At 41.4% G+C, this 26,602-nt stretch overlaps 1 protein-coding gene across 3 annotated transcripts in view; it reads right to left on the bottom strand.

Annotated features, from left to right (window-relative positions):
• The window catches only part of SYDE2 (synapse defective Rho GTPase homolog 2), a 47,556-nt gene extending 41,396 nt beyond the window's left edge, over positions 1–6,160 (bottom strand). For 2 of the 3 annotated variants that reach the window (XM_026497689.4, XM_057310515.1), the window contains exon 1: positions 4,692–6,159. In XM_026497689.4, coding sequence (XP_026353474.2) covers positions 4,692–6,018 — 1,327 coding nt within the window. In that variant the 5' untranslated portion in view covers positions 6,019–6,159. Of the gene's footprint in view, positions 1–4,691 lie in introns of all 3 variants that reach the window. The other variant, XM_057310516.1, reaches the window with a different exon arrangement.
• Between the last annotated feature and the right edge of the window lie 20,442 nt (positions 6,161–26,602).

Genomic DNA, 26,602 nt, shown 5'->3' with positions numbered 1-26,602 from the left:
GTACTCTCACAAAGCCTGCTTGCCTTTCTTTTGGTAACAGCTAACCAACCAACAGCTAACTAAGCATCAAGCGGGGTACCAAGTGGATTACCTTTTTTCATCCTCACAGCAACCTGAGCACTGAGGCTATGCAGTGTTAAGTAACCTGTTCAAGGTCACAAGCGTGGTAAGGTAAGTGGTGGGGTCTGTTCAGAAACCCAGAGGCCCTATTCTGTTAACCAGTCTACTATATGGCCTCCTCTCTGGCAGATTCCAAAGTCTCACATTTACTGGTGCAAGATGAAACCAATATAGAGAGAACTGCTGAAACTTGTCACATGCAAGTAGTAAGTATAAATCTATACATAACAAAACTGAAGCAGAAAGAGCTCAATTGCTTTGTTCTGATAAGCGATTAGTTTAAGAATAAGGTATCAGAATAAAGTAAAATGCTTTTTCAAAACTTTAACAAATGTATCAAGATAGGTGATGGGGGCACTGGGAACTCTAGAACCTAACAACTCAAAGTATGTACCAAACAGTAGCATCTACACTGGTAGTTTGTTAAAATGCAGAATCTTAGGTCCCATCTCACACCTATGAATCTGCATTTTAACAAGATTTCCAGGGAATTCATATGTACTTTAAGTCTAAAAAGCACTCTCCATAACCACACTTTGAGTGGCAGTGGCCTAGAAAATAGCCTTGGCAATTCTCAAAAAATAAACTCCACTTAGAAATGTAGGACTTTCAAATCAACACACTATTTTCTGCTGAATTTGTAAGTCTCAGAGTTTTCCTGCCACCAGCAACTCCAATGTTCTATGGCACTCTTCCAAAAAAAAAAAAAAAAAAAAAAAAGCAACTGGACTTGCTTCTAAGGCCACAATGGCAGAATTTCTCAGAGGGGGATTTAAAACTAGAAGACGGGGTGCCTGGGTGACTCAGTCGATTAAGCATCTGCCTCCGGCTCGGGTCATGGGTCCTGGGATCAAGCTCCACATTGGGCTCCCTGCTTAACCGGGAGCTGCTTCTCCTTCTCCCTCTGCCCCTCCCTCTGCTTGTGCAAGCGTGTGCGCACATGCACGCGCACTCTCTCTCTTTCACTCTCTGTCAAATAAGTAAATAAAATATTTTTAAAAACTAAATAAAACAAATAAAAATAAAACTAGAAGACAGTCAAAAATTATATGCATATTGCTACTAATCATGAAGAGGGCTAATGCATAAAAGAATTTGTTGGAAAATTCATAAAGATCATGTAACTCATAAAGCTAAGAAATCAGAGCTACAAATACTTAAGAAAAGAGAAGAAACAGATGGGACTCCACATTATAAACATCAGCTTCACTTTAAGGTATATTACATGAGATTATACCAGTTAATTAATACTATTTTAAAGGAATGCCTAAAATTTTTAGACAAAATATTAACCAGTTACATGCCCTAAATTTTTCCTTTCACAGATAGTATAGCAGCAAAAGTGAGTAAAAATAGGCTATTTTTAGGGGCTCCTGGGTGGCTCAGATAGTTAAGCGCCTGCCTTCGGCTGAGGTCATGATCCCAGGGTCCTGGGATTGAGCCCCACATTAGGCTCCTGGGTCAGCGGGAAGCCTGCTTCTCCCTCTCCCTCATCCCCTCCCCCTGCTCACGCTCTCTCTATCTCTGTCTTAAATGAAGAAATATTTTTAAAAAATTTTAAAGCAATAAAAGGCTGAAATAGCTCAACCTAGTGCTTTTGAATTTATTTCTGGGTACCATATGCTAATTAAACTTATTTATAAAGACTTTTAATGAACTATAGTTGGCAGATTAAAATTCCTTCTTAATCTTAAGGCTTGCAGAAACTTGACAATATTTACCATGTGTAATGACTTTAGATTTCTTAAATAATCATCTCAATTAAGAACAAATTGGCCAATCTGCGAGCACTACATACCCAATGCACCAAATCACTGGCACTGTTATACTATCTAAAGTTTTAGGGGTTCTCAGTAGGAACCAGAAATCAAAATAGAAAATCATTTAGGCTTCCATTTGTTTACACAGTCTCAAAAATTTCCAAAATACCTAAATATTAGGTAGATTAGGTATCTCTATCCCATTATATATTTATTCTATATTATAAATTCTGTAACTTTTTTTTGAAACAAAGTAGCCTCACAAATAATGCTGTATAGAAAAGTGTGATATCAACCTTTTAGTCTATTTAACATCTTTATACAATCTACAATGCACTGCATCATTTGGACTGCCCGATTAATTTTTAGAAAACATGATTGTAAAGTAGAATCTGGAAAAGATGTGTAAAAAAAAAGAAAAAAGTGGAATCCAAGAAACATCAATCTGAACTAAAGTTATTTAAAGGTAAAGGTTTAAATACATATATTGATTAAAAATTGTCTTAAAACCTTTGAGAACTCCTTCATCCTTGCAACTTTGAGGTAGTTACCTACCCTTCTAAACCTTGCTGAAATTACATTCATCTCCTCAATCCAAGCAACATAATAGAATTTGTTGGATCAGACCTCTAAAGAACTTCAGCAACGGTTTGACCTTAAATAAATACAGGTTTTGGAGTCATAGAGACTTGAGTCTGAATCTGTGTAATGGTTTGAATCCATATACTAGTGTATACAAACCATTTTTGAGTGATCATGGGCAAATTATGTAACCCGTTTCTTTTGCTTTTGTTGTTAAATGACAAGAGTCATACCTAGGGGGGAGGCGGTAATACGAGAATCACATAAAGTATACAGAATGGTTTTAATAAGTTAAATTAACCCTTCATGAAAAATAGTTTTTAAAAAAAGATTAACTCTCCAGATCTACACTAGATATGTAAACGTTACACAAATTATTTTTATCTTTCCTAAAAGATCTGAAAGGAAATAACATCTGATTAAATAACATTAAATAACATCTGAGAAAGTTGTTTAAACCAGAAATTACCCTAGCTTTTGCTTAGATTTCTTGTAAAATATCTAAAATACTACCACATAGTAATTCTAATGTTTCATTTTAATTTCTTTTAAAGTTACTTCCATTTAATTAGTTTCTCAATGAAAAAGATCAATGAATGCATTCTTAAGCATTATTACATTTATTATTACTTTTAAAATCCTTGAATGTTTATTTACTCTATAACTGAGGGCCTTAAAAGCCATCAGATGGTAAATGCTTAACCTTTGCAACAAAAGGGTAAAAAACATTTGACTAAAGTTTAATGCAGATTTTTGTTATGGCTGAAATTTAATGATCTTACAAAGAGTTATCTGAACCAAGATCAAGGGAGGTAAAGATTTAGTGGCAATAAAATATAATGATTACAAATACTCTACCCCTGCAAATGCATATTTTAATATGAATTTAGCATAAAGTACACCTCTCTTTACAAAAAAATTTACATCCTGTTATACTTTTATTCAGTGAAATGGAATAAATTTGAGGAAAAAAATTGACAGGTATGGATTAGAGATTTACAGGCTCAAAAACTTTCCGAGTTTGTATAAGCTTTAAATGAATCATTTGATTTGTGTTCACTGTGTGATTAGAAGTTTTGTGAACTTTGATTCTCCCCACTGTTTTGTATTTATTGGTTAAACAAAGTTAATGTTTGGTCCTAGAGGATTTGTAATTCTTACCAGAGAGAATGCCAAGTACTCTGAATACGCTTTACATTTCACCATCTAATATTTTTTAAACAATTAATGACACGTAAGTCCTTATGTTCACTAAAAGTCTTTGTATTTAAGATTGTAGTTCAAAGGATCATGTTGTTTTGGACTCAGTTTGAAGGTATTATAATTCTTTCAGGAAAGAATTTTTACTATTTACAACATAACTAAAAGATTTCTAGAATTGGTACTCTAAACCTTCAATGAAAATTAAAAATCATGTACATACAAAATTGGGAGCAAAATCCTATTTATAAGGGCAAATATAGTTAAGTTTACAAATGACTTTAAAAGTCTGCACTTTCTTAGAAGTACATGAGACATCTTTTTTTGATTAAAATAGTGCCCTTGATTTTCCACAATAAAAAGATTACTCACTTGTTAGTTTTTTGTGGGAGGGAGGAGGGAGGAAAGGTGGAGAGGAGAAGTATGTGAAATCCTATGTGACTGAAAAGAAATTTTAGTTGGTAGTTTTTTTGGTTTGGTTTGTTTTGGGGTTTTGGTTGTGTCTATGTTGTGTGCACGCGCCCCTGGGAGAGAGGGGAAAAAAGAAAAACATGTAATGAGTAAAATGACAGTTTATGAAGCCCGTAAAGTCTACCTTGGATCAAATTCAAATTCACAAACTCCACAAAGTCTATGGATTTGCCTAGAGCCACAAAGAATAAAAATCAAGGCAGCACCGCCCAACTCTATACTAAAAGCGCGTGGTGAACTTAACCTTTACTCACTGTTGTGCTGAGAGTAGGCACACTGGTTCCTAGAGAAGAAAAAACAAAACCCCCAAGTTCCTCATGCCAGTGTCTTTATAAAAAAAAGGGGGGGGGGGAGAGAAAGAAAAGAAAAAGGCAAAACGAGTGAATGCATTATACTAAGTAACCCGGTGCAGTCAGCTGCCACTTACATGACACTTACTTTGGCACCGGCACGTACCTGTCTGAAAAAACAGACCTTATTCTTCGCTCTTAAGACAGAAGCCTCCTTGGTAAACATTAAGACGCAAAGTGTTAGCATTTTGATTGCAAAGTAACCTACCTGTTAGCGTAATTCTTTGGTCTGGAGGCACGGAGAGGACTTGGCCCTCACGCATTTTCAAAGGGCCCAGATTTGGAGAGGATGCCTGCGCTCCCGTGACTTTGGGGGGTGTCCCCCGGGAGCGACCCTTCATTCCCAAGGACAGCAGACGTCCTTTGTACATCCACTTCTGCAGCTTCTTGACTGTCACCGCGGGAGGCTTGAGGAAGGGCAGCCCCTCCTGGCCGTCTCCTTTGCCACTGCGTACCACAGCGGACCCCGCAGGACCCCTGAAAGGGCTTCCCGAGGAGCGGCCGGGGTCCCTGGAGCCGGGAGTCAGGAGGTCGGAGGGCGCCGCGGCTGGGGCGCTGCCTCCGCTCCAGCCGTCCATCCCGCCTCCACGTGGCGGCGGTTCGTCCAGGTCTTCGCGCGCGGCGCACCTGATCCAGCTGTCGCTCGGCCACCGCTGGAAGGAAGGAGGCTTGGCACCCACCCGGAGGCTCTCGAGGCTTCTGCTGCAGGACAGCCGCATCCGACGAGCCCGCGGGCGGCCTCCCCCCGACTCCCTCGGAGGCGACCGGGGCGGGGACACCTGCTGCCAAGGGCGGCCACCGCCTCCCCGCTGCCAGTCTTGAGGGCAGGCTCGGCGGTCCGCAGCGCCGCAGGGGGAAGGCGGCTGGCCCAGAGCCCGGGCTCCCACAAGGCAGCCGCGACCCGCCCAACCCCTGTCGCCCCGCCGCGCGCCCGAGTCAGGGGGCAGGTCGTGCATGGCTTGGATCAGCAGATAATAGGCCTCTCGCAACTGGGTCTGCAGCCTGCCTGTCTCCAGGCGGCCGCCCTCCGCCCCCAGGGAGGAGCCCGCCGCCAGGGGAGGCGGGGGCCACCGCTCCGCCTCCGCCCCCTCAGGCTTGGGCGCCGACTGGGAGCCGCCGGGCAGGTTCTCGTAGTAGTCGGCGTCGTCCTCCTGGTCGTCCTCCTCCTCTCCGCTGCCTTCGGAGTCCGGCGGGGCGTGCAGATAGGCGCGAGTGAGTCCGCGACCCGAGGAGAGGGCCTCCTTCCCGCCGCGCTGGCGAGGCCCGAGCGTTCTCCACTGCTCCGGGCGCCCTCCCGCGACCGGCGCCTCGGGACCCCACGCCTGCGGCGACGGCGGGGGCTGCTCCAGGGTCGGCCGGGCTCCGCGGGCGTGCTCGCAGGGGTAGGCGTCTGGGGCACCGCCAGCGTCTCTCTCGGCAACCGCGGAGGCCGCCACGGTAGCTGCAGCAGCCGCCCGGAGCCCGAGCCCCCCGGCGGCGCGGGGACTCCGCCTTCCCCGGAGCCTGGACAGCGTCCTCCTCAGAGGGTCCGCCATCCCCTCCTCCTCAACAACCAGGCTCGCCCCTGCTGCGGGAAGAGGACGGAACCCAGTTCGGGAAAAATCTGCCCTCGCGGAGGCGGCGGCGGCGGCGGCGGCTCCCCATGACCGGCGCTGGCCCTCGCGGGCTCCTCACATACTTGGCATAACTCCGCCGCGGGAAGGGGTGGGGGAGGGCGGCGGCGCCGCAGAGCGCATGCCCCGGAGCCTCGGGCCGCGACGGGGCGCGCAGTTTGCTGGCGACCCAGCTGCGTTCCCCGGGTGGGCGCGCTGCGAGGCGGAGTGCAGGGAAGGGAGGAGGGCGAGAGGGAGCGCCCTGAGCGTGATGAGGAGTGGGGAGCGGGCGAGAGGTGGACAGTGAGAGTTGAAGCAGGAAAAAGAATGAGCGGGAAGGTGTCTCGGCTGGAAGGCTGCAAAGTTTTGGAGAAAGGGAAAGTGCCCTCCTGGCTGCCACCCGGTCACCTTCACCCCCTCCCCATTGCCACCATTGCACAAAGCGTGTCTAATACAAGTCCTAGCTTGAGAGAAAACAAAGACCGTTTTGATGGACACAGTATGAGTACAGGTGTATCTCAGTGCAATTTGTTCTAGAAACGTTCCGAATTATCTTAATGGCACGGGGAGCTAGCTTTTTAAAGGAAATTTGCAGCGATTACTTTTCAGTTAGGAAGAATCCTTTTGCCCAAAAAATCACCCCCTTGTTCTTCTAAGCGCATTTTTCTTTTCTTAATGAATGCATGCTAACACAATTCCGATTATCAACCAAAACTTGTAAAGTGGAGCCGCAGAAATAGTGCCCCCCACCCCATCGTCTCGCTAACACTTCACTTTAATGAAAACTTGGTTGAGAAACAGTTGGGTTGAAATTGGGAAACTGTGTTATTTGGAAATACCAATTCTCTCAAAAATATTAAATCCCGTATGCTGTGTAACAGTTGCAAAGTACCTTGAGTTGTCACAGGTGAATGGGCCTATCCCTGATTGGTAAGAATCATCGTTGCTGTCATCTCCGATTTCAGTTACATTTTTTTAAAAGATTTTATTTATTAGAGCCGGGGGGGGGGGGGGCGAGGGAGAAGGAGAAGCCGACTTCCCACTGAGCCCGGAGCCCCATGCCCCGCAGGATTCCATCCCAAGTCAGACACTTCACTGAGCCACCCAGATGCCCCCAGTTTCATTTTTTTAAATGTTTACTTTTAGAAAGGGCCTTTGTCTGAGTAGCTCATGAATGTACTTCCAACTCCCAGTGCAGTACTCGCCCATAATAAGAATTAAAGAAATATTTGTTGAATAAATGAATGTTTGCCTAACTAAATAAAAGAATTTAATCCTGGGGCACCTGGCTGGCCCAGTCAGTAAAGCATGCAACTCTTGACCTTGGGGTGGTAGGTTCGAGCCCCACATGCCCCACGTTGGGCAGAAGTGACTTAAAAAAAAAAGGAAAAAGAAAGAAAGAAAAAGAAAGAAAGAAAGAAAGAAAGAAAGAAAGAAAGAAAGAAAGAAAGAAAGAAAGAAAATCTGGTACTAGTTTATCCAATTTCCAAATATATTTATGTAAGTTTCTTTTTTCCCCACCAGTTAAAGACTCCAATCTCTAAATGTACTTTGCCATATACTACTTTCTTTAGCACCTAGTCCCTGCCTCCTGGAATAATTTTACCTGCATCTCTATTTGCAAAAATCTTACCCATCCTTTTAAGACTCCACTCATCTGCGATATTCCAGATGGACATGATCTCTCATTCTTCCAAACTCTAGGAGTTTCATATCTAGGAGTTTCATATCCATTCATAGTATATTGGTTTTTGTTTTCTACAAAGCATGCCTTATCTATCCTACAAGAAAATTCATAAATTCCTTAAGGGCAGAGACTATCTATAATTAACTTCTGTATTCTCTACAGAGTGTAAGTATAGCATCTTATATATATATATATATATACGTGATGAATAAATATTTTTGAATTAATATTAGTTTTAATTTAGAGGAAACAAACAGCTTTAATTTCCAATCTATTGCCTAACTCTTCACTAGACCATATTGTATTAGAGTTGTTTTAAAATTCTTTTAGTTACGAGTAAGAAATACTTTTGTTTGTTTGTTAAATAATCTTAATCCTCATGTGGAAAATACGGTGAAATGTTAAACTATAATTTGCATGCATTACTATTTATAGTCCTACAGTATTTTTATTCCATGGAGCAGAGGCTATTTAATGAATAATCAAGGCATACAATTATGTCCCAGTGAAATATCCCACAGGAAATGACTGATAGTAAATCTGCCAATAATGGTGTCTATAAACACAATTTGATCTCTATCTCAGAAATTATTTCCATTCCAACTCTTGGTTGCAAAATCTGTTCATTCTTTCTAAGTTAACGGTTGTTAAGTATACCATAAATTGCATATATGTGTAAAAGTGAATATAAAAATATAACCTTGAAGGTCTAGGTTGAACTTCTTTAATTCAGCTTGTCAGCTTGTTGATTTCAAGAGTTATAAGTACATTGGCCAATATCAAATACTACACATTGTTCTCCATATTACTCAGAACTAAGTCTGAACACAATTGAACTTAATGCCACTTTGAAGCTGAAAATATTCTATCACATAAATTCACAATTTTTAAGAAGTGTTTTAAAGGGTCACAACAAATTAATAAGGCAGTCAAGGCTATATGACACTAAATAATAACCTTAAAAATGCAAATCCTACTATATGGGTATTACACTTCAATAAAAAGTTTATAAAAATGTAACTACAAAGACAGTACCCACAGAATTTACATTACACATATAATAAGACTGTGACAAGATATGAACAGAAGTAATACTTTGTAAAATCCTTTTTGTGTTTTAACAGTTTTACCCCATTCCCTCAGTTATCTCAATTTTCATATAATTCTAATGAACAGATTCCTATGAAAATTTAAGGGGTGGGGATACATTTTCCAGTGTTTGTACTTGTTTCTCACTGACTTGGAAATCATTTTGACGCCCTCTGAATTAACAACTATGTCGGCACAGTCACAAAAGATGAAACAACTATGGGATAATAGGACTCCAGTAAGGCAGGGAGCCAAACTAGGGATGGAGTAGTACTGACTCAGTCTGGGAGAAGGGTGGGAAGCAAGGCAGGTTGAGACAGAGGGCTAAGTTTAACAGTAATACAAAGCAAATGTCTAGGTACGTTATGGTTATTTTCTAAGCAATTTAGAGTGCATTTCTGTCTCACTGCTGTTCAGTCTTCCATTAGAGTCTTAGTGGAACCAAAGACAAACCTAACTCTGGCATTTGCCCAGTTCCCTCTCTCTCTAAGCTGCCTTCTAGGGATCCACTGGTGCACACCCGTGTGGTGCAGACCAGATGCCGTTACATCAACATGGAGTAAAAAGTGTTTCAGCCCAAAACTGACCACACTGCTACCGCCCTGAGAATGAAAGATGGCATGTCCTCAATACAGCATCTTTTACTGTTAATTTTTTTCCATAATTAACAACATCTAGCAATTAGTCATGTTCCTTACCTCATCCCCTACCTTGAACCAAAGGAATAAAAAGGAGGCTTTGCCAAAACATATGTATTTTCTAATGTTTTAGAAATGTATAATGTTTTAGAATATGCATGATTTCACACTTTCTTAGGGTATATTTAGGATCTGTAGAGTAAGTTCCTCAAAGTCACCGTAATAAGTGAAGGAGAATTCAAACCTCATCTATCTGATTCCAAAGCCACTATAGCCTCCAGCCCTGGGCCATTTCCCTGTAGAGAAAAATAGAATATCCATTTGCTGTAATTGTACTTGCACTGACTTGAAACTTTGTTTTCATAAATTATTTAGTTGGTCACCTTTCAGAAGAGTTTAATATTTTATGAGCTTTTGTGAATGCAGCAGATCATTGGAAAGCTGCTTGTTGAAGATTTGAATGCTTTTCTGTGCAGTCCTCTTCAAAGGTGTTAGAACTAAATCCTGTCATATATTCCCCTTAAACTGCAAATATTAAGCCACAATGTGCAACTGCATCCTGTAAAGGTAGTCTAATTTTAAAAGTAGGACAAACTACAATTAAATACTTTAAAGGCAAAATATATGCATCCTTAAAAACACAGGGGCTCTCAGATAAGCCTCTTTTAGAAGTGAGCAGAGGGTATAGCCTGTTCCTCCTAAGTGATTTGTATCTCAGGGTAACTCACAGTTGATGGAGGGAAATAGTTTGTGTTTTTTTTCCCCCAAAGCTATTAATCTAATAAAAAGAATTGGTGCAATACCGACATCCTTCATTCTGATGAAAAGCTGGATCTAATAACGGAGCTCTGCAAGAATCAAGTGGCTACTCACATCACCAAGAGAGACAGCCCAATTTACATGGCCTCTAGTCAAGTACACACCACCACCTGTGGGGTATTTTTACCAGAAATGAGCCCGAGTTTGATCAGCCTCAAGATCTGATTACCAGTTTTCAGGAATTGCAGAGAACAGAGGAGCATTTAACACCAGGGGGATGCAATTATAAAATCCAGACTATGGGAAAGTTCAGGCCAGAGGATTCAGTTTCTGCAACCTATTAACCAATTGCATGATGGGGACTTTTTTAAAAAATAGGAATCCAACTTTCAAAATGGATCTTGGCAACTATGTAAAGCAACATAATTTTGAGGGTGGCCAAATGGTTTACACTGCAGAGATAGCAAGAGAATATTGAAATCTAGGTCTAAGGACTGTAATTCTAATCCAAATCTGAAGTGGTATAATAGAAATTATTTGAAATCAGATAGAACTTGTTCACATCCTAATCCTGATCAGTCATATACTCAAAAACCACTGATCGTGGTGAGCGAGCTCTTGTTCATCTTTGTCAATTCCAGATCATTATCCTCCCTCTTCCTGAAAATCCACATCTCTCTTGAAACAGATGGCATTGAACTATACCACCTGCTGCCTCTGCTTTTTGTCATCATCTGCCAGCTTCCCCTTCCTTCATTCTAGCACCTGCCTCACTATCTCTCTGCCATTTTTCTTGTCATCATTATTGGTGATTTTGTTATTTACAAACAGGACCCAATAATCTGACCTATTTTTTTTTTAACTTTTCTAATAATCTTGTCCTCCACCCACCTCAGCCACCTAGTCTGAGTCATACAGTAGAGTCTGTCATAAGCAGTATCTGCAAACTCTCCAGACGCCACCTCCTAAATTCTAGCTCACTCCCGCCAGCACTCAGTCTCCAACAATGTTTCGATCCCACCAGCCCTCCAGTCAATCACTCCTCAGGTTCTGTCCTTTCTCCTCCCAGCTTAGACTGCATGCGTGGTCCCTGTACCATCGCCTCCTTGCATACATCCTCAACTCTCTTGTCCTCTCTCCCACTGTCCTCCTCACTTGGTGAAACTTCAACCCTGGTGACAACTGACTTTCCCACAAACTTCATGCTGACACTTGGATGACTTGAGTGGCTGGAGAAAAACACATTACAACCTTCCAGGGGTCCCTCAGTGCTGCCAAATGACCCCACTAAATATCCTTAGTCCGTTCATTCTCGTCTCTTTCTCAACTTTTTGACACCACTATCCCCTCCTCACTGTCAGCTACTACTTTCCTTTTTTGTGACACTGAAGTAACAGAAACATTCAAGAGAGAACTGCCTCATCCTCCCACCTCCAGATCTTCCAGCTGCCATCATTTGCACTCGGATATCCCACCTCGGGTCCCCTTATGACGGAGGAGCTGCTGCGCCCGTGCCTACCCGAGGTCCCCTCTCCACCCTCCTACCTCACTGCTCCCCTTCCTCCTCTCATTGCCCTCCAGTCACACTGCCTTCCTTGTTCCTCCAACACACCAGACACACTCCTGTCTCTGAGCCTTTGCATTTGCTGTCCCTTCTGTGCGACTCCCTCCCTCCATTCAAGTCTCACCTCAAATGTGACCTGCTCAGAGGGCCCTTTCCTGACCACTTTACCTAAAATAATACCCCTGATGCTTCCTATCCATTCATTTTGCTTTATTTTTCTTCATTGTACTTATTTCTATCTAATATTACATTAGCTATCTATTGGTTTATGTGACACCACCACCACCACCACCCCTAAATGCCACAACCCCACTTTGTAAAATATTCCTGTCATGTGGAGATGTTCCATGTATATTTATATATATTCGTTTAGTGATTATGTGATTTTCATGCCCAAGAGCAGGTTAACGTATGTTTCCATCTCCTTCATGGGAAAACTGATTGCTATTGTTCCATGAGGTATCTTTAAGAGGATGAAAAGAGGTAACATAGATGAACCTTGAATACATTATGCCAAGTGAAAGAAGTCAGCCACAAAAGACCACATATTGTAGATTCCATTTCTATGAACTGTCCAGAATAAGTCAATCAATAGAGACAGAAAGTAGATTAGTGGTTGCCAGGGGCTGGGAGAAAGGGGGAATGAGGAATGATTGCTAAAGGGTGTGAGTTTCTTGTTAGGATGATGAGAATGTTCTTGAATTAGATGGCAGTAATGTTTGCACAACCTTGTAAATATACTAGAAACCACGGACGTGCACACTTAAAATGGCGCATTTTATGGTAAAAGCAAATTCTATCTCCGTTCTTTAAACAAAGGAGCAGTATTTCCCTGCCCTTTTAAGTTTAACTATACTCCCAGCTAATATTCATGGAAAATATCCATTCAAAAGAAAATGTTTAAAGGGAAACATTAAGAGAAGATCGTAGATGCAAATAAGAATAGCTTGAAATGTGTTTCATTGGGTGTTCGCCGTCAGAAATGTTTTCACGTACCGAATCCCAGTTTTTCAATAGAGCTTTCAATTCTACATGTTCGACAAATAAATACAAATAAAAACTTTCTTACTTAAAGTGTACTTTTCTCTATCAGTTACCAAATGGGTTCAAATCCAGACTTAAAAATTAAATAAACCACCTCAGGCTCTCACTACCACCAAGAAAACAAAAACAAAAACGTTTTCAGTGTTTAGAAATAACTTCCTTTCATCTCCTACTGGAAAGTCATAGTTCTTTCGTGTAAACAAAACTAAAGAGCATTACTTAAAGGCAAGAAGCTACTAAGAAAAACCATAATTACACTAAAAGAGATAAGTAAGTAAACACAATGTTAGCCTTTAGTATTCTTTTACTAGAGGATTTTCTCTAAGGCACAGAGTAAGGAGCTGTATATTACTTAACATTCTGGAATAGCAGGGAACCAATTGGGGGGAAAAACAAATCGAAAATTGCCTAATAATGTCTCTCCTGATTAAAAATCATCTTCTGATTATTCAGTTATATGTAAAGAGGAAACTTCAGGTAAGCGCTTATTTTATTAACTGTTTCAGGTACTCCGGAAAGTATGCTAGGTTCTTTTTATTGTATAAAACCAGGTATTTTTCTCCTAAGCTGATTTTCATAACAGCACATGTCACTATCAATACCTACATGGTTTTTCTTTAGAAAAAATCTCAATTTTGTTTCAGTTTCTAATTTAAGTTGTGGTAATGTATCAATTATGACACATACAAGAAAGGGGAGCACAGGATATGCAAGGACAGAAATGTCCATTCACTGTAGAAATGGTAGATCCCAAGAACTACATTTCAGGGGGTGTCATGGACTGAAGAGTTGTGTCGTCCCAAATTTTATATGTTGGCCCCTCAACGTGGTAGGATCTGGAGGTAGGGCCTTTGGGAGGTAATTAGGTTGCGAGGGAGGGGCCCTGGTCTGATGAGCTTTGTGTCTGTATTAGAAGAGACACCAGACAGCTTGATTCCTGTCTGGCAGACAGACCAAGGAAAGTCCATGTGAGCTGTCTTAGTCCATTTGGGCTGCTGTCACAGAAACCCATAGACTGGGCAGCTTATAAACAACAAACATTTATTTCTCACTGTTCTAGAGGCTGAGCAGTCTAAGATTAAGGCACCAACAGATTTGGCGTCTGGTGAGAGCCCACTTCCTGGCTCCTATAGGGCTGGCTTTTCTCTATATCCTCACATGCTGGAAGGGGCAAGGAAGCTCTCTGGAATCTCTTTTGTAAGAGCGCTAATTCCATTCCACCTTCAGGATCTAATCACCTTCCCGAGGCCCCACCTCCAAATACCATCTAAATACCCTGGGCATTAAGATTTAACATATGAATTAGGGGGCAAACATCCAGTCTATAGGATGAGCACACAATGAGCAGACAGTCCTCCACAAGCCAAGGAGAGAACCCTTCCAGAAACTGACCATTCTGGCACCCTGAACTCGGACTTGCAGCCTCAAGAATTGTAGGAAAATTAATCTCTGTTGGTTAAATCACCTAGCATATTGTGTTTTGTCACAGCAGTGTGAGCAGGCTAAAACAAGTAGGTTCTTTTAGAATGAAAGAGTTTTGGGGCGCCTGGGTGGCTCAGTTGGTTAAGCCTCTGCCTCTGGCTCAGGTCATGATCCCAGGGTCCTGAGATCGAGTCCCACATCAGGCTCCTTGCTTGTCAGGGAGCCTGTTTCTCCCTCTCCCTTTGCAACTCCACTTGCTCATGCTATCTCTCTCAAATAAATAAATAAAATCTTAAAAAAAAAAAAAAGAATCTCATGTAGAGACAACTTGACATCACACATCTACAGCAGGATCCAAACTCAGAGCCCACCAGGATTAGGCAGGTCCTGGCAATGAGTGGACCAGTCCGGGTATAGCAACAAAGAACCATGCCTGCCCAGTAAAAGGCAACAACTGCTTTCTCAGCTCCAGGAATGAAGAATGACAAAGAGCCACTACCTCATCCTTGTCTCCCCATCTTTCTTTTAACCCTTTGACTATGAAAGTGAGTTTCACATTTTAAAAAATACTATGGAGGCTAACTCTGGGTGGGCCACCCAAATACATGTACTAGTTGCCAGCTTTTAACCTCTCACCTTCAGGGAATATGACACAAACATTCCAGAAGGAAAGGAAGCTTCAGACCATTATTTTAAATAATCTGTTGTCAGCCCCATGACCCAATGGGCCAATGTCTATGGTGATGATGAAACTCCCTTTTCTTGCCTTATTTTTCATCATTACAATCTCCATATCAGCATGAGCCTCATGGGTTTTATGGACAGTGAGGTGCTTTTACTTTACCTCCTAGTCTGATGCTCACCAAAAGTCTTAGAAGGAGATAGAACAGAGAGGGTTATAACCACATTCAGATGAGTAGCTGAGACCCAGAGAGGGGAAGCCATTGAATCATGGTGACTCAGGCCTGGGGACGATCTAAGCTTGGTCTTCCAAATTTCTAATACAAATCTCTTCACTTTTATTTTTTTAAGCTTTTATTTATTCGTTTATTAGTTTGTTTATTTATTTGAGAGGGGGAGAGAGAAAGAGCACCTAAGAGCGTGGTGTGGGGGAGAGCAGAGGGAGGACAAGCAGACTCCATGCTGAGTGTGGAGCCAGACATGGGGCTCGATCCCACAACCTTGAGATCATGCCCTGAGCCGAAACCAAGAGTTGGAGGCTTAAACGACTGAGCCACCCCAGTCCTTTCACTTTTAAAAGCATTTTTAAAATCTGATGACAGTGATTCTTTCTTTAAACTCATAAATAACTTGGAAAATATAGAAAAGCGAAGATAACCAAGAAAAGGAACTCCTGTAACTACTTCCCCACACCCAAACACACATATCCACGTTTCCATGTGAAGGATAGTTACTGCTGGGAAACCAGGTTTTTCAGTATTTCAACAACCTCATTAGAAGTATTAAAATAATATTCTGGTCATACAGAACAATTCTCTTAGAGCGTGGTGTTTTATTATAAACATCGACAGGTACTTGCTAGTGTATTTGATCTAACATGTCTGAGGAGGGAAAAAATAAAGTTATTTTACAACAAGAATTTTAAATGACCCAATAAGGAATGTAATTTCTACCAGGATCTCTGTGAAATTACATTGGGGGAAAAATGTTTTTCTTTAAATGCAGAAGTTCACTTATCTGAAAACTTTTTTTTTTTTTAACTATGCACACCAGTCGGCAACCTCATAATTACATACCCAAAGATTGTTCAAATAAAAAGGGAACAAAGCTCCTAAGCAAAGTTCAATGCATATGTCAAGACTGCCTGAAGGTATAATAAGTTTTATGTCTCTGTTTACCCAGGAGTAAATTAAATAAATGCATATTTAACACATGAATCACAGTTCTATTTGGTCTACATACTACAGACAGAGAGAGACAAAAGAATTCTTTCTCAGATAAAATTTATTAACGAAAACTGAACATATTCCCACAGCTCTAGATCGTTCTCCTTAGAATGCAGCTGGGACTCGAACGGTAAAATAGCTGCAAAGCAAAAAGTCAAACTAGGGCTGTGGATAAAATGTTCGCTCTCTCTCTTAGTTGTAGGACATGGACAGGATGCGTGCAGCACCCCTTTAAGGACTCTGAAAACTAACCAGCAGCCGATGGATCGGGAAGACCAGAGTTCAAAGGACCACCAAACCACGCCAGGATTCCTTGACCTGCAGGCAACGCAGCTTCACACTTGGAAATGGCCCTGCGGCCCCAAAAGGGAGAGTTTCAGGAGAAGCCCTGTAGTCTCTCATGCAGGTGGAAGGGAACTCCTAATTCTCAGAGAACGTGCAGAAATCCCTAGGACTTTCTCCCTCTCTGTTCTCTTGCGCGCCACCGCCCAAGCGCACCTGCCGCGGTGATGGAGAGGTCCCCACCTGAATGGGCGGCGCTGAGGCCTCAAAGAGGGTGGGCCAGACGCCCATTGCATGTTTCTCTCTCTCCGTCCTTTGGTGCTTGGCCCCGAATGCAAGCACAGTAACGGTAGTGTGCAATAGGGCGAGGTCACTGAAGCCTCGGGCTGGGGGCGCGACGACCAAAACGGACAGTGCCCAGGAAATAAAAGGGGCCTGAGAGACTGTGCCATAGACTAGATGCACAATTCACATGTTGAAATATAACCCTCATTATGATGGCATTAGGAGAGGGGCTTTTGAGAAGTGATTAGGTCGGGAGGCCGGAGCCCACATGAATGGGATGAGTACCCTTGTAAAAGAGACGGCAGCCGTCTCCCTTACTGCTTCCGCTTGAGGGTACACAGAAGATGGCCGTCTACGGACCAGGAATGGTTCTTTAGGAGCCACCAACCTGTTGGTGCCTTGATCTTGGACTTCCCAGGCTCCGGAACTATGATAAAGAAACTGTGAAAACTAAGCGTTGGTGGTATAAGCACCCAGTCTCTCAGTCTACGGTATGCCTGCTGTAGCAGCCTGTGTGGACCCAGACAGAATTTGTCAGTGTGCTGGGCTCACCACTGAGCTTCGTGCGTGTGTCGATCCGATCTTAATCAGCGTACTGAAGACACTGAGAACTGGACTAACGGGTACAGCACCACCCAGATCCCAAAGTGACCGTGAGACAACCCTATGTGGGACAGATCTGAACTGTGCTGGAAGGCTGGAAGAGCTGAGCTGATCTTGGCACCACGGCCCACATAAGGTGGGCTGAAACCTGCAGCCTTAACCTAGCCAGACGATTGTTTAAAAAAAAAACAACAAATATTGGGGCGCCTGTGTGGCTCAGTTGGTTAAGTGTCTCTTGATTTCAGCTCAGATCATGATTTCATGGGTCATCAAGCCCCAGTCAGCTCTGCACTCAGAGGGGAGTCGTCTTCTCTCCTTCTCCCTCTCCCTCTGCCCCTCAGCATGCATGCACACATTCTCTCTCTCTCCAAAATAAGTAAATCTTTTAAAAAATCAACATTTTTAAAAATATTTTTATTTATTTATTTGAGAGAGAACGAGAGAGAGAGATTACGAGAAGGGGGGAGGGGTAGAGGGAGACGAAGTCTCCTCACTGAGCAAGGAGAACAATGTGGGACCCAATCCCAGGACTGTAGGATCATGACCTGAGGCAGATGCTTAACCAACTGAGCTACCGAGGTGCCCCAAAAACTCAACATTCTTTATTGGGTTTAAACAACCATTTAGAACTAGAATTTGACATAATATTCAATAGGTCCAGGATAGTATAATTCAAAACTACTTAGGATACAAGGAACCAGGAAAATCTTAGTTTGCATGGAAAAAGACAATGAATAGCCATCAGGACCAGAGTGACACAGATGTTGGAATTACCGGACAAAAACTTTAAAACAGCTGGTATATAAATGCTTCAGCAAACAATTGCGAACACTCTTAAAACAAAGGGAAAAATACAAAGTCTCTGTAAAGAAGTTAAATGGAAATATAAGAATAGAAAAAGACAGTGACCAAACAAAAAATATCATTGAATGGGATCCAAAGAATAGAGATAACAGAAAAAGAATCAATGGACATGAAGACATGTCAATAGAAAATTTCCAATCTGAACAGAGAAAAAATATTTTTGGAAAAATGAACAGAGCTTCAGAGTTCTGTAGGTTAATAACATTAACCCAACATTCATGTCATCAGAGTCCCAGAAGGAGGGGAGGGTGGTGCCGAAAAAAGTATTTGAAGATGTAATGACTGAAAACTTCCCAAATTTGATAAAACATAGACATTTAAGAAATTTAGCTAACTCCAAACAGGATAAAGCCAAAGAAATCTAGGCCCAGACATCATAATCAACTGACTGAAAACTACAAAGAAAGCTTAAAATTAGCCAGAGCAAAATGATGTATTACCTTTAGCTGGACAATTATTCACATGACTGCGGATTTTTCATCAGAGCCATGGAGGTCAGAAGAAAGTGGTATGGCATTTTTCAGGTGTTGAAAGACTATTAACTCAGAATATGTATCCACCTGGGTGTCCTTCAAGAATAAAGATGAAATAAAAACATTTTCAGATGAAGGAAAACTAAGAGAATTAATTGCCAGTAGACCAGCTCAAAAATAATTTTTAAAGGAAGTTCTTCAGAGAGCTCCTTGGGTGGCTCAGTTGGTTGAGTGCCTGACCCTTATAGCAGTTCAGGTTGGGTTCGGTGGGGTGTGGAGCCTACTTGGGATTCTATTTCTCCCTCTGCTTCTGCCCCCTCCCCCCAGCTCGAGCACTCACGCATGCGTGCGTGCTCTCTCTCTCTCTCTCTCTCTCTCTCTCTCTCGTGCAGAAGTTATTCAGGCAGAAGAAAAATAATACCAGAAGGAAATTTAGGGGGTTCAAAAAAAAAAGAAATTTACACTCCATTTACATCTAACAAAATTTCTTACATGTTTGAATTTAGTTCTACCACATTTGGTTACTTTTCTGTGTGTTTCCACTGTTACTCTGTTTTCCATTTTCTCCTCTCTTTCAGGTTTTTTTTTTTTTTAAAGATTTTATTAATTTATTTGACAGAGATAGAGAAAGCCAGCGAGAGAGGGAACACAAGCAGGGGGAGTGGGAGAGAAAGAAGCAGGCCCACAGAAGAGGAGCCTGATGTGGGGCTCGATCCCACAACGCCTGGATCACGCCCTAAGCCAAAGGCAGACGCCCAACCGCTGTGCCACCCAGGCACCCCCTATTTCAGGTTTCTGAGCACATTTTAGTATTCCATTTTAACTTTTGTATGGTGATTTTAACTCTATGTGTTTGTATAGTTCTTTTGTTGTTAGTTTCTCTAGAAAAACTATATTCATGCTTCTTTTTCACAGTCCACTTACAATGAGTGTTTTACCACTTCAAGTGGAATGTAGAAATCTACCAACACATAGGTCCTCTCGCTCTGTCTCGTTATATTGTAATTGTCTTACCTCTTATATCCACCTTGAAACTCCCTCAGAAAATGTTGTAATTTCTACTTTCAACCATCAAATATATTTTGAAAACCTTAAGAGGAAAAGAACAGTCTGTTACATTTACCTTGATAAAGGCTGTTTTTGTTGCTCCTCCTTCCTTCCTTCAGTGAGATTACCTGGTAGGATGAAGCAGATGCTTTCCTCTCAGCAGGGCTGACCTGGTTACTAACTGCTGAGAGTCTATCGAGCTAGTCCACTGTGAGTGCTCAGGATGACCGCTGTCCAGGGGGGAACTGTCTGACACCTTGGTGGCAGATCGACTGTGTCAGACTATGTATGTAAGTGACTATGTATCACATGTCCCCCCCTCTAATCACTGCTTAACTATTTATCAAATGATTTCTTGGCTTTTAGTTGTTGTCTTCAGGAAATCTGAACAGGTCATTGCATGGTTTTGGGAAAAATGTCCGAAGAGAAATCAAACAAGGATTTTTGATTAAAGCATTCTGAAAGGGCTTGGTGAAGGAGGAAGGAAGCATTTGCTGGCCCACAGAAATGAGGAGAAAGGCATCCCTACTAGTGCATGAGGAAAGGCATAGAGGGGAAAGTAAAGAATGTGCCTGAGAGCAGCGTAAGGTCGGCTTCAAGAAGAATACAGGGTTCGCTCCCGGGCAAAAAGAAGAAGAAGAGGCGTACCATCCTGGCAAGAGGAATGTCTGAGGCAAGGCTGTGTATGAAAAGAAAAGTGAATGCTTTTCCCCCAAATGGAAATCACAACGAAGTAAGTAACAGTTACTGCCAAGACCTGTCAAGGCTGAAGGGAAGCAAAGATTTCATTCCATAGCATTATGTTAACAAAAGAATGAGCCAAACTATAAACTAATTCTCTGTGTAAACATTCCAAAACTGCTCTTGGAGAAATACAGGGAGGTTAGTATGCTAACAGACCTGAGAAAATGCATGAATGAGTCAGTTATAGGCCAAGACAGAAAGGCAAAGAGGAATTAGGACGATGGGCTATAACTAAAAAGGCAATCGCTGAAGAACCCACTAGACATCTCCCTCTGGGAAGATGCAGACCGGGTGTTCATCAGCATCAGCGTGACGAGTAACAGTAAGCACAAGGCTGAAATCGAACTCAAATAAACGGAAGGTTTTAGAAAAATGTAATGGATTTCTCTCTGAGCACTTCAATATCCTAGAAATATAAAATTCCATCTCGGTAATGCAATTTTTACACAAAGAAATGGACACTTTCACCATAAATTATCTCCTGCACCCTTTAGAGAGGCAGACATTTCTGAGCCAATAAAAAGTAGAAGGATCACTAATAACTTCCGATTGCCTACTGTTCTCGTTTGAAAGATAAGCAATGGATCAAAGTTGGTCTCTTGGTTCGTTAAATATGTTCTCTGTGCGTGATAAATCAATTTCAAAAATACGGGATTGGTTTCCATTGGCAGAGTGCAACGTTCCAGGGCTTTGAACTTAAGAGGCTTTTCATTTTGGGGGCGCCTGGGTGGCTCAGTCGTTAAGCGTCTGCCTTCAGCTCAGGGCGTGATCCCGGCGTTCTGGGATCGAGCCCCACATCAGGATCCTCCGCTGTGAGCCTGCTTCTTCCTCTCCCATTCCCCCTGCTGTGTTCCCTCTGTCGCTGGCTGTCTGTCTCTGTCAAATGAATGGATGAAGTCTTTAAAGAGGGAAAAAAAAAAAAAAAAAAGGCAATTTCCTCCCAGAACAGAATGTTTAAGGGAGATTAAAAAAAAAAAAAAAGAGGCTTTTCATTTTTGACAAATGACAGAGTGTTGGTGCAGAAAACTGCTTTAGTCATCATATTCATTTCCCTACAAGATTCTCAATGTGGGGCTCTTTCCTGAATTTTAACAATCTTACCACACTTTTTTCATATCTCCGGATAGTGTGACTATCCCTTGACCCTGAACACTTCCTCCATCCATATTCACCTGACTCTCCCCTGCTTAAGCCCTTCAAGGTCTTACTGCTTATTGCTCGTAGAATACATTCCAAACTTCTTTCCTCAGCCTCCAGGGGCCTGCATGATGTGGCTTGGGCTTGCCTTTCCATCTTCATCTCACAGCGCTCTCCCACTCACCCTCCATCCATGCTGGTCACCTTTCTGTTTCTCACACCTGCAAAGCACTTCCCCACCAGACTTTGCACAAGAATTCCTCTTTGCAGAGAGTGCGTGGCTCACGCTCAATCTTTCAGGTCTCAGCTCAAATGTGTCCAGACATAACAGATATCACAGGCTATAATCATCATTATTTACTGATGTATTTTACTTGTTTACTTTCTATCCCTCCGAGATGTAAGATCCATGGGGGACAGGGACCAGGCTTAGAACTCAAATTATTCTTCAAGTTTCAGCTCAAATACTTCTTCGGCTCAATAGTTGGCAGATGTATGTATCAAGGAAAGGAAGGAAAAATGGAAAAGGATTGAGGCAAAAGGCAGTGGTCTTCACACAGAAACATAAATCAGGGAGCGTCTGGCTGGCTCAGTCAGAAGAGCATGCAACTCTTGATCTCGGGGTCATGAGTTTGAGCCCCAGGTTGGGTGTACAGATTACTTAAATGAATAAAAACTTAAAAAAAAAAAAAAAAGAACAGTTAAAAAAATAAAAATCAATCAGACTGAGACGGAGAAAAAAAGGATTTCTAAAACTGGGACACCACTCTAAGAAATGTATAGTGTCCATAATGTGGTGTCTTTTGTAAATCTTGTAGTTACTTGTTGCTGGATAAATAGACAGGGTATCTTACTTGTTGCTGGAGAAATAAACAGGGTATCTATTGATTCGGGTTGTTATAAAATAAACTGCTTCAAAGTTGTTCATTTAATGTTAAAATTGTAGCAACTTTTTAGGGCATCTGGCTGGCTCAGGCCGTAGAACATGCCACTCTCTTGATCTTGGGGTCATGAATTCAGGCCTACAGTGGTTACAGAGATTACTTAATAAAAAAAATAATAAACATTTAAAAACTTGTAACAACTTTTTTAAAATCTGAAAACCTGATAGTATTTGCCACCCCCCTCTATCACAAAGCTAATAATGAGAGCGAATGTAAAGTCTTCCAACGTGAATAAAAACCTCTAAATACTATCTTCAAAAAGACTGGCTTTTCCTGGGCGGCGCACTCAGTTAAGTGTCCAACTGTTGGTTTTGGCTCATGTCGTGATCTTAGGGTCATGAGAGTTCTTTCCAACCATGAATATCAACGATCATTCCAATGTTAGAGCGTTTTTCTCACAAATTAAAAACAGTTCTCTGAATTCTCAAAAAAAAACACAAAAAAACCCTAAAAACGAAAATGTGTTTTTTAATCTAAGCATTAAGATCCTATCATGGTGGGCAGAGTTAGTAAAATACCATCTCGAGTGAGTAAAACACAATCCCCAAGAACAGAATACTTGAGCTCGGCCTAAAGGACAGCCATCAAGGGCACAGCGTTGGTTTGTTATTTTAGGGCTGCTCCTAAGAGCTGGGGTCATAGGAAGGGACTTGTTCCCATTGGCTGCTATAAATAAAATTGGATTCATTATACTATCTCTTGAGGATTTTATAGAAATACCAGGCATAGCTTCAAGTATAGCAATTTATGCAAGCCCTTCTCTAAATAGATGTCTTGGGATTGTTGCTAAGCCAGGTAATAAGGGGCATGACCACTTTGGCGAGGGCATATTTGTGTGACAGATTAGACCCTGTTTAGGCGCCTATTTACAGGTCAAAGCCTGCAGGCCTTGGAAGGAGAAAGCAGGGAGCTCACCAGCCTGGCCTCCAGCTCCCAGGCAGCTGTGCAATCCCACTGAACCTGTTCGGCAGCTCCCTCAACCACTGCCGCGGCTTGCAGATAAGACCCTCTGGGAAAGCCTGATAGCCCATGTCAATAAGGAAACTACAGGGAGCAGCTGGAATGTTCCAAAACATCAGAACAGACTTTCTGATTTGAGAAAGTGTTGATACCCAGTCCTTGCAGAGAGCCCTGGAATAGGACTTTTGTGAAGGAGTGAGGGATGACAATTCCTTGCTTCTTTAAGTCACAGGCAAACCTCGGCCTTATCTGGACCGTTGTTTATCTGTTGCATCACTGAAGCGAATGAGTCACGATAGCCACAGAAACAAGAGTAACACTGCGTTTCTGCAGCTCTTTCAGCAAAGGGTTGGAAAGTGCCATAAAAACATGGTTGAAGTTTCACAACTTCCCTATTGTCTAAGTATTGCAGATCTCATTTTTTGATTTTAGTATGAGTTTTCTCATACGAAATAAATATGAATGGGGGTAGGTCAGGGAGAAAGGGACTGCCCTACATGGTAAAGTGAGGCTTCCCGCCGGAGTAGGAATAGAGCGGTCCAGCACTGACCTGACAGGGTTCCATACTCCTATGTCCCTCTCAAGGACCAGAGAATGTTCCAGAAATTCTGCTGGGTCTTTTCAAAACCGTGGTCACTGAAGAGAGAATACATTTATTAAAATCAGATACCAATAAGCCTCTCATTGTGAAAGAAGTTACTAGAACATAATATTCAAGAAAACCATGAAGACTTTTTAAAGAAAGGAAAGATTGAGTGGGTAGACAATGGTAAGAGGGCTGGAATGTAGAAGCCCAAGGGAGCCAGAAAAGAGAAAAATGTGGTATACGTGTCTAGTTAAGCTATTTGGAACAGTGCCCTATCTCACTGCATCTAACCACTCATGGGTTTGTTCTGAGAGTGCTTTCACTGTTGACTTACACTTTTGTGTAAGGGGTAGAGTTCTTTTCAGGGTTATGATTTAACTTTTCTTTTATAAACGGCTTTTGACTTGTTTAAAAGAAGTTATACATATATATGAATGGACTCACAAGATAATAACTGAAAATACTATGACTTCTTTGTGTTGAGGTCATAACAAAGTGCTAAGCAATAAGTTTGTTGCAGTAATTTGGTTAACCACAAAATACAATCAAATTTAAAGAACCAGGGCAGGGGAATAAAACCACTAAGTAGCAGGTCTCCAATATGAGGTAAATATGAGGATATAAGGATGTGGGCCATTGAAGAAAGATTGTACTGAAAGCATGAAAAGAAAATACATCTTTTAACTAATGTTATTCTTTTGAATTACAGCGAACAGCTTCTCTCCCAATAACAAAATCTCAAGTTAAGTGAACTGAGGTTTTTGCTACATTTTATTATTTAAGGTAGAAAGCTAGAAAAACATCTTTAGAAGGTACTTAAATATTTGTATTAAGTCAAATTTACTTTTTAATTCAAATTTAAATAAACTATGAATTAATATTAGCTAAGTCTAGGTAAAATGATGACATTTTAAGTTCCTCCCAAAATTCATACCTACTTACCGAAAAGTTTGTTGAGGATCTTCATTCATTTATTGTTCCTACCATGAAAAGTTTTATGTTTTTCTGATGATATAAATAATCATTCTGAAAATTATAAAAACAATATATGAACATATAAGGAAAAAAATTAAAATGCCCCGAAATCTCATTACTCTGCCTGAGATAACCACTGTTAGTTAACATTTTGGTGCCCATCCTTTCACGTATCTCTATGTCTACATACAAATTTATGTAAATGGAATGTCATGTGTGTTATTCTTATTGTGGAATTTAAACATTTTTTAAAGATTTTATTTATTTATTTGTGGGGGGGAGGGGCAGAGGGAGATGGAGAAGCAGACTCCCTGCTGAGCAGGGAGCCCAGCTCAGACCGGATCCCAGGACCCAGAGATCACGACCCTAGCCCAAGGCAGACACTCAACTGACTAAGCCACCCGGGCATCGCAGCACTTAAAACATTTTTTTAAAAAGATTGTTTATTTTAGAGAGACAGAGAGAGAGAGAGAGTGCGAGGGAAGGGGTAGAGGGAGAGAATCTTCAAGCCGACTCCCTACTCAGCTCCAACTCTGAGATCATAACCTGAGCCCAAACCAAGAGTTGGAAGCTCAACCCCCTGAGCCACCCAGGTGCCCCAAAACATTTTTTTAAAATATTGCTTCGTTAATTGCTTTTTCATCTTCGGGAATCAATATAAAATATGTATGGATATGTGCTTTTCTTCCCCCATACTCATATAATCAGATATATACATGCTGTGTGTGTGTGTGTGTGTGTGTGTGTGTGTGTGTGTACAATTGACACTTCTCTGCATTTCATCTGTCTCATCTAAATGGTATCGTGGAGATCCCTTCGAGAAAACTGGTATAGTCCCAAACTCACTCTTTTTGATGACTGTGTAATTTTTTCATTGTGTGGATGAACCATAATTTAATTCATAATTTTTCTACCTAATGCCTCATTTTTAAGATTTTTTGCCAATGGCAAGCAAGGATGCATCTTTGTACGTATATCCTTTTGTACCAGTGCTCTTATTTAAATGGGAAAATTCCTCCTAGGAGTAAGATTGCTAGGAAGTGGATATAACTATACACATATATAGATATAGACATATATCTATATATATACACTTATTTTACATATTTTACATATATTTTACACTTTATATTTTACACTTTTAATTCTGCTTTCTAAAAATACTGTAGTAATTCACACTTTCACTAACAATGTGTGAGAGTGACCCTTTCCACATATTTCTGAAAGCAGTAGCTGTTAGTTTTGTTTTGTTTTTTTTTCTTTTTGCCAATCTGGCATCTGTAAAGGGATATCTTGTTGTTACTTTAATTTGCAATACCCTGATTCCTTGTGAGGCAGGCATCTTGGCATCTTTTTCTGTGTTTAGTGGCAAACACAAATCTTGCATTTGATCTTATATGAATTGCCTATTTACATTCTTTGTCCTTTTTCTGTTAGGTTACTCTTTTTTTTTTTTTTAACTTTTTGTATAGTAAAATGCTTAACTCTTAACCCTTCATTTTGTGCATATGTTGGAA

Source organism: Ursus arctos, unplaced genomic scaffold, assembly GCF_023065955.2.
Source record: "Ursus arctos isolate Adak ecotype North America unplaced genomic scaffold, UrsArc2.0 scaffold_12, whole genome shotgun sequence".
NCBI lineage: Eukaryota > Metazoa > Chordata > Mammalia > Carnivora > Ursidae > Ursus > Ursus arctos.
The sequence above is the reverse complement of the archived record's forward strand: the minus strand, read 5'-3'. Positions and strand labels throughout refer to the sequence as shown.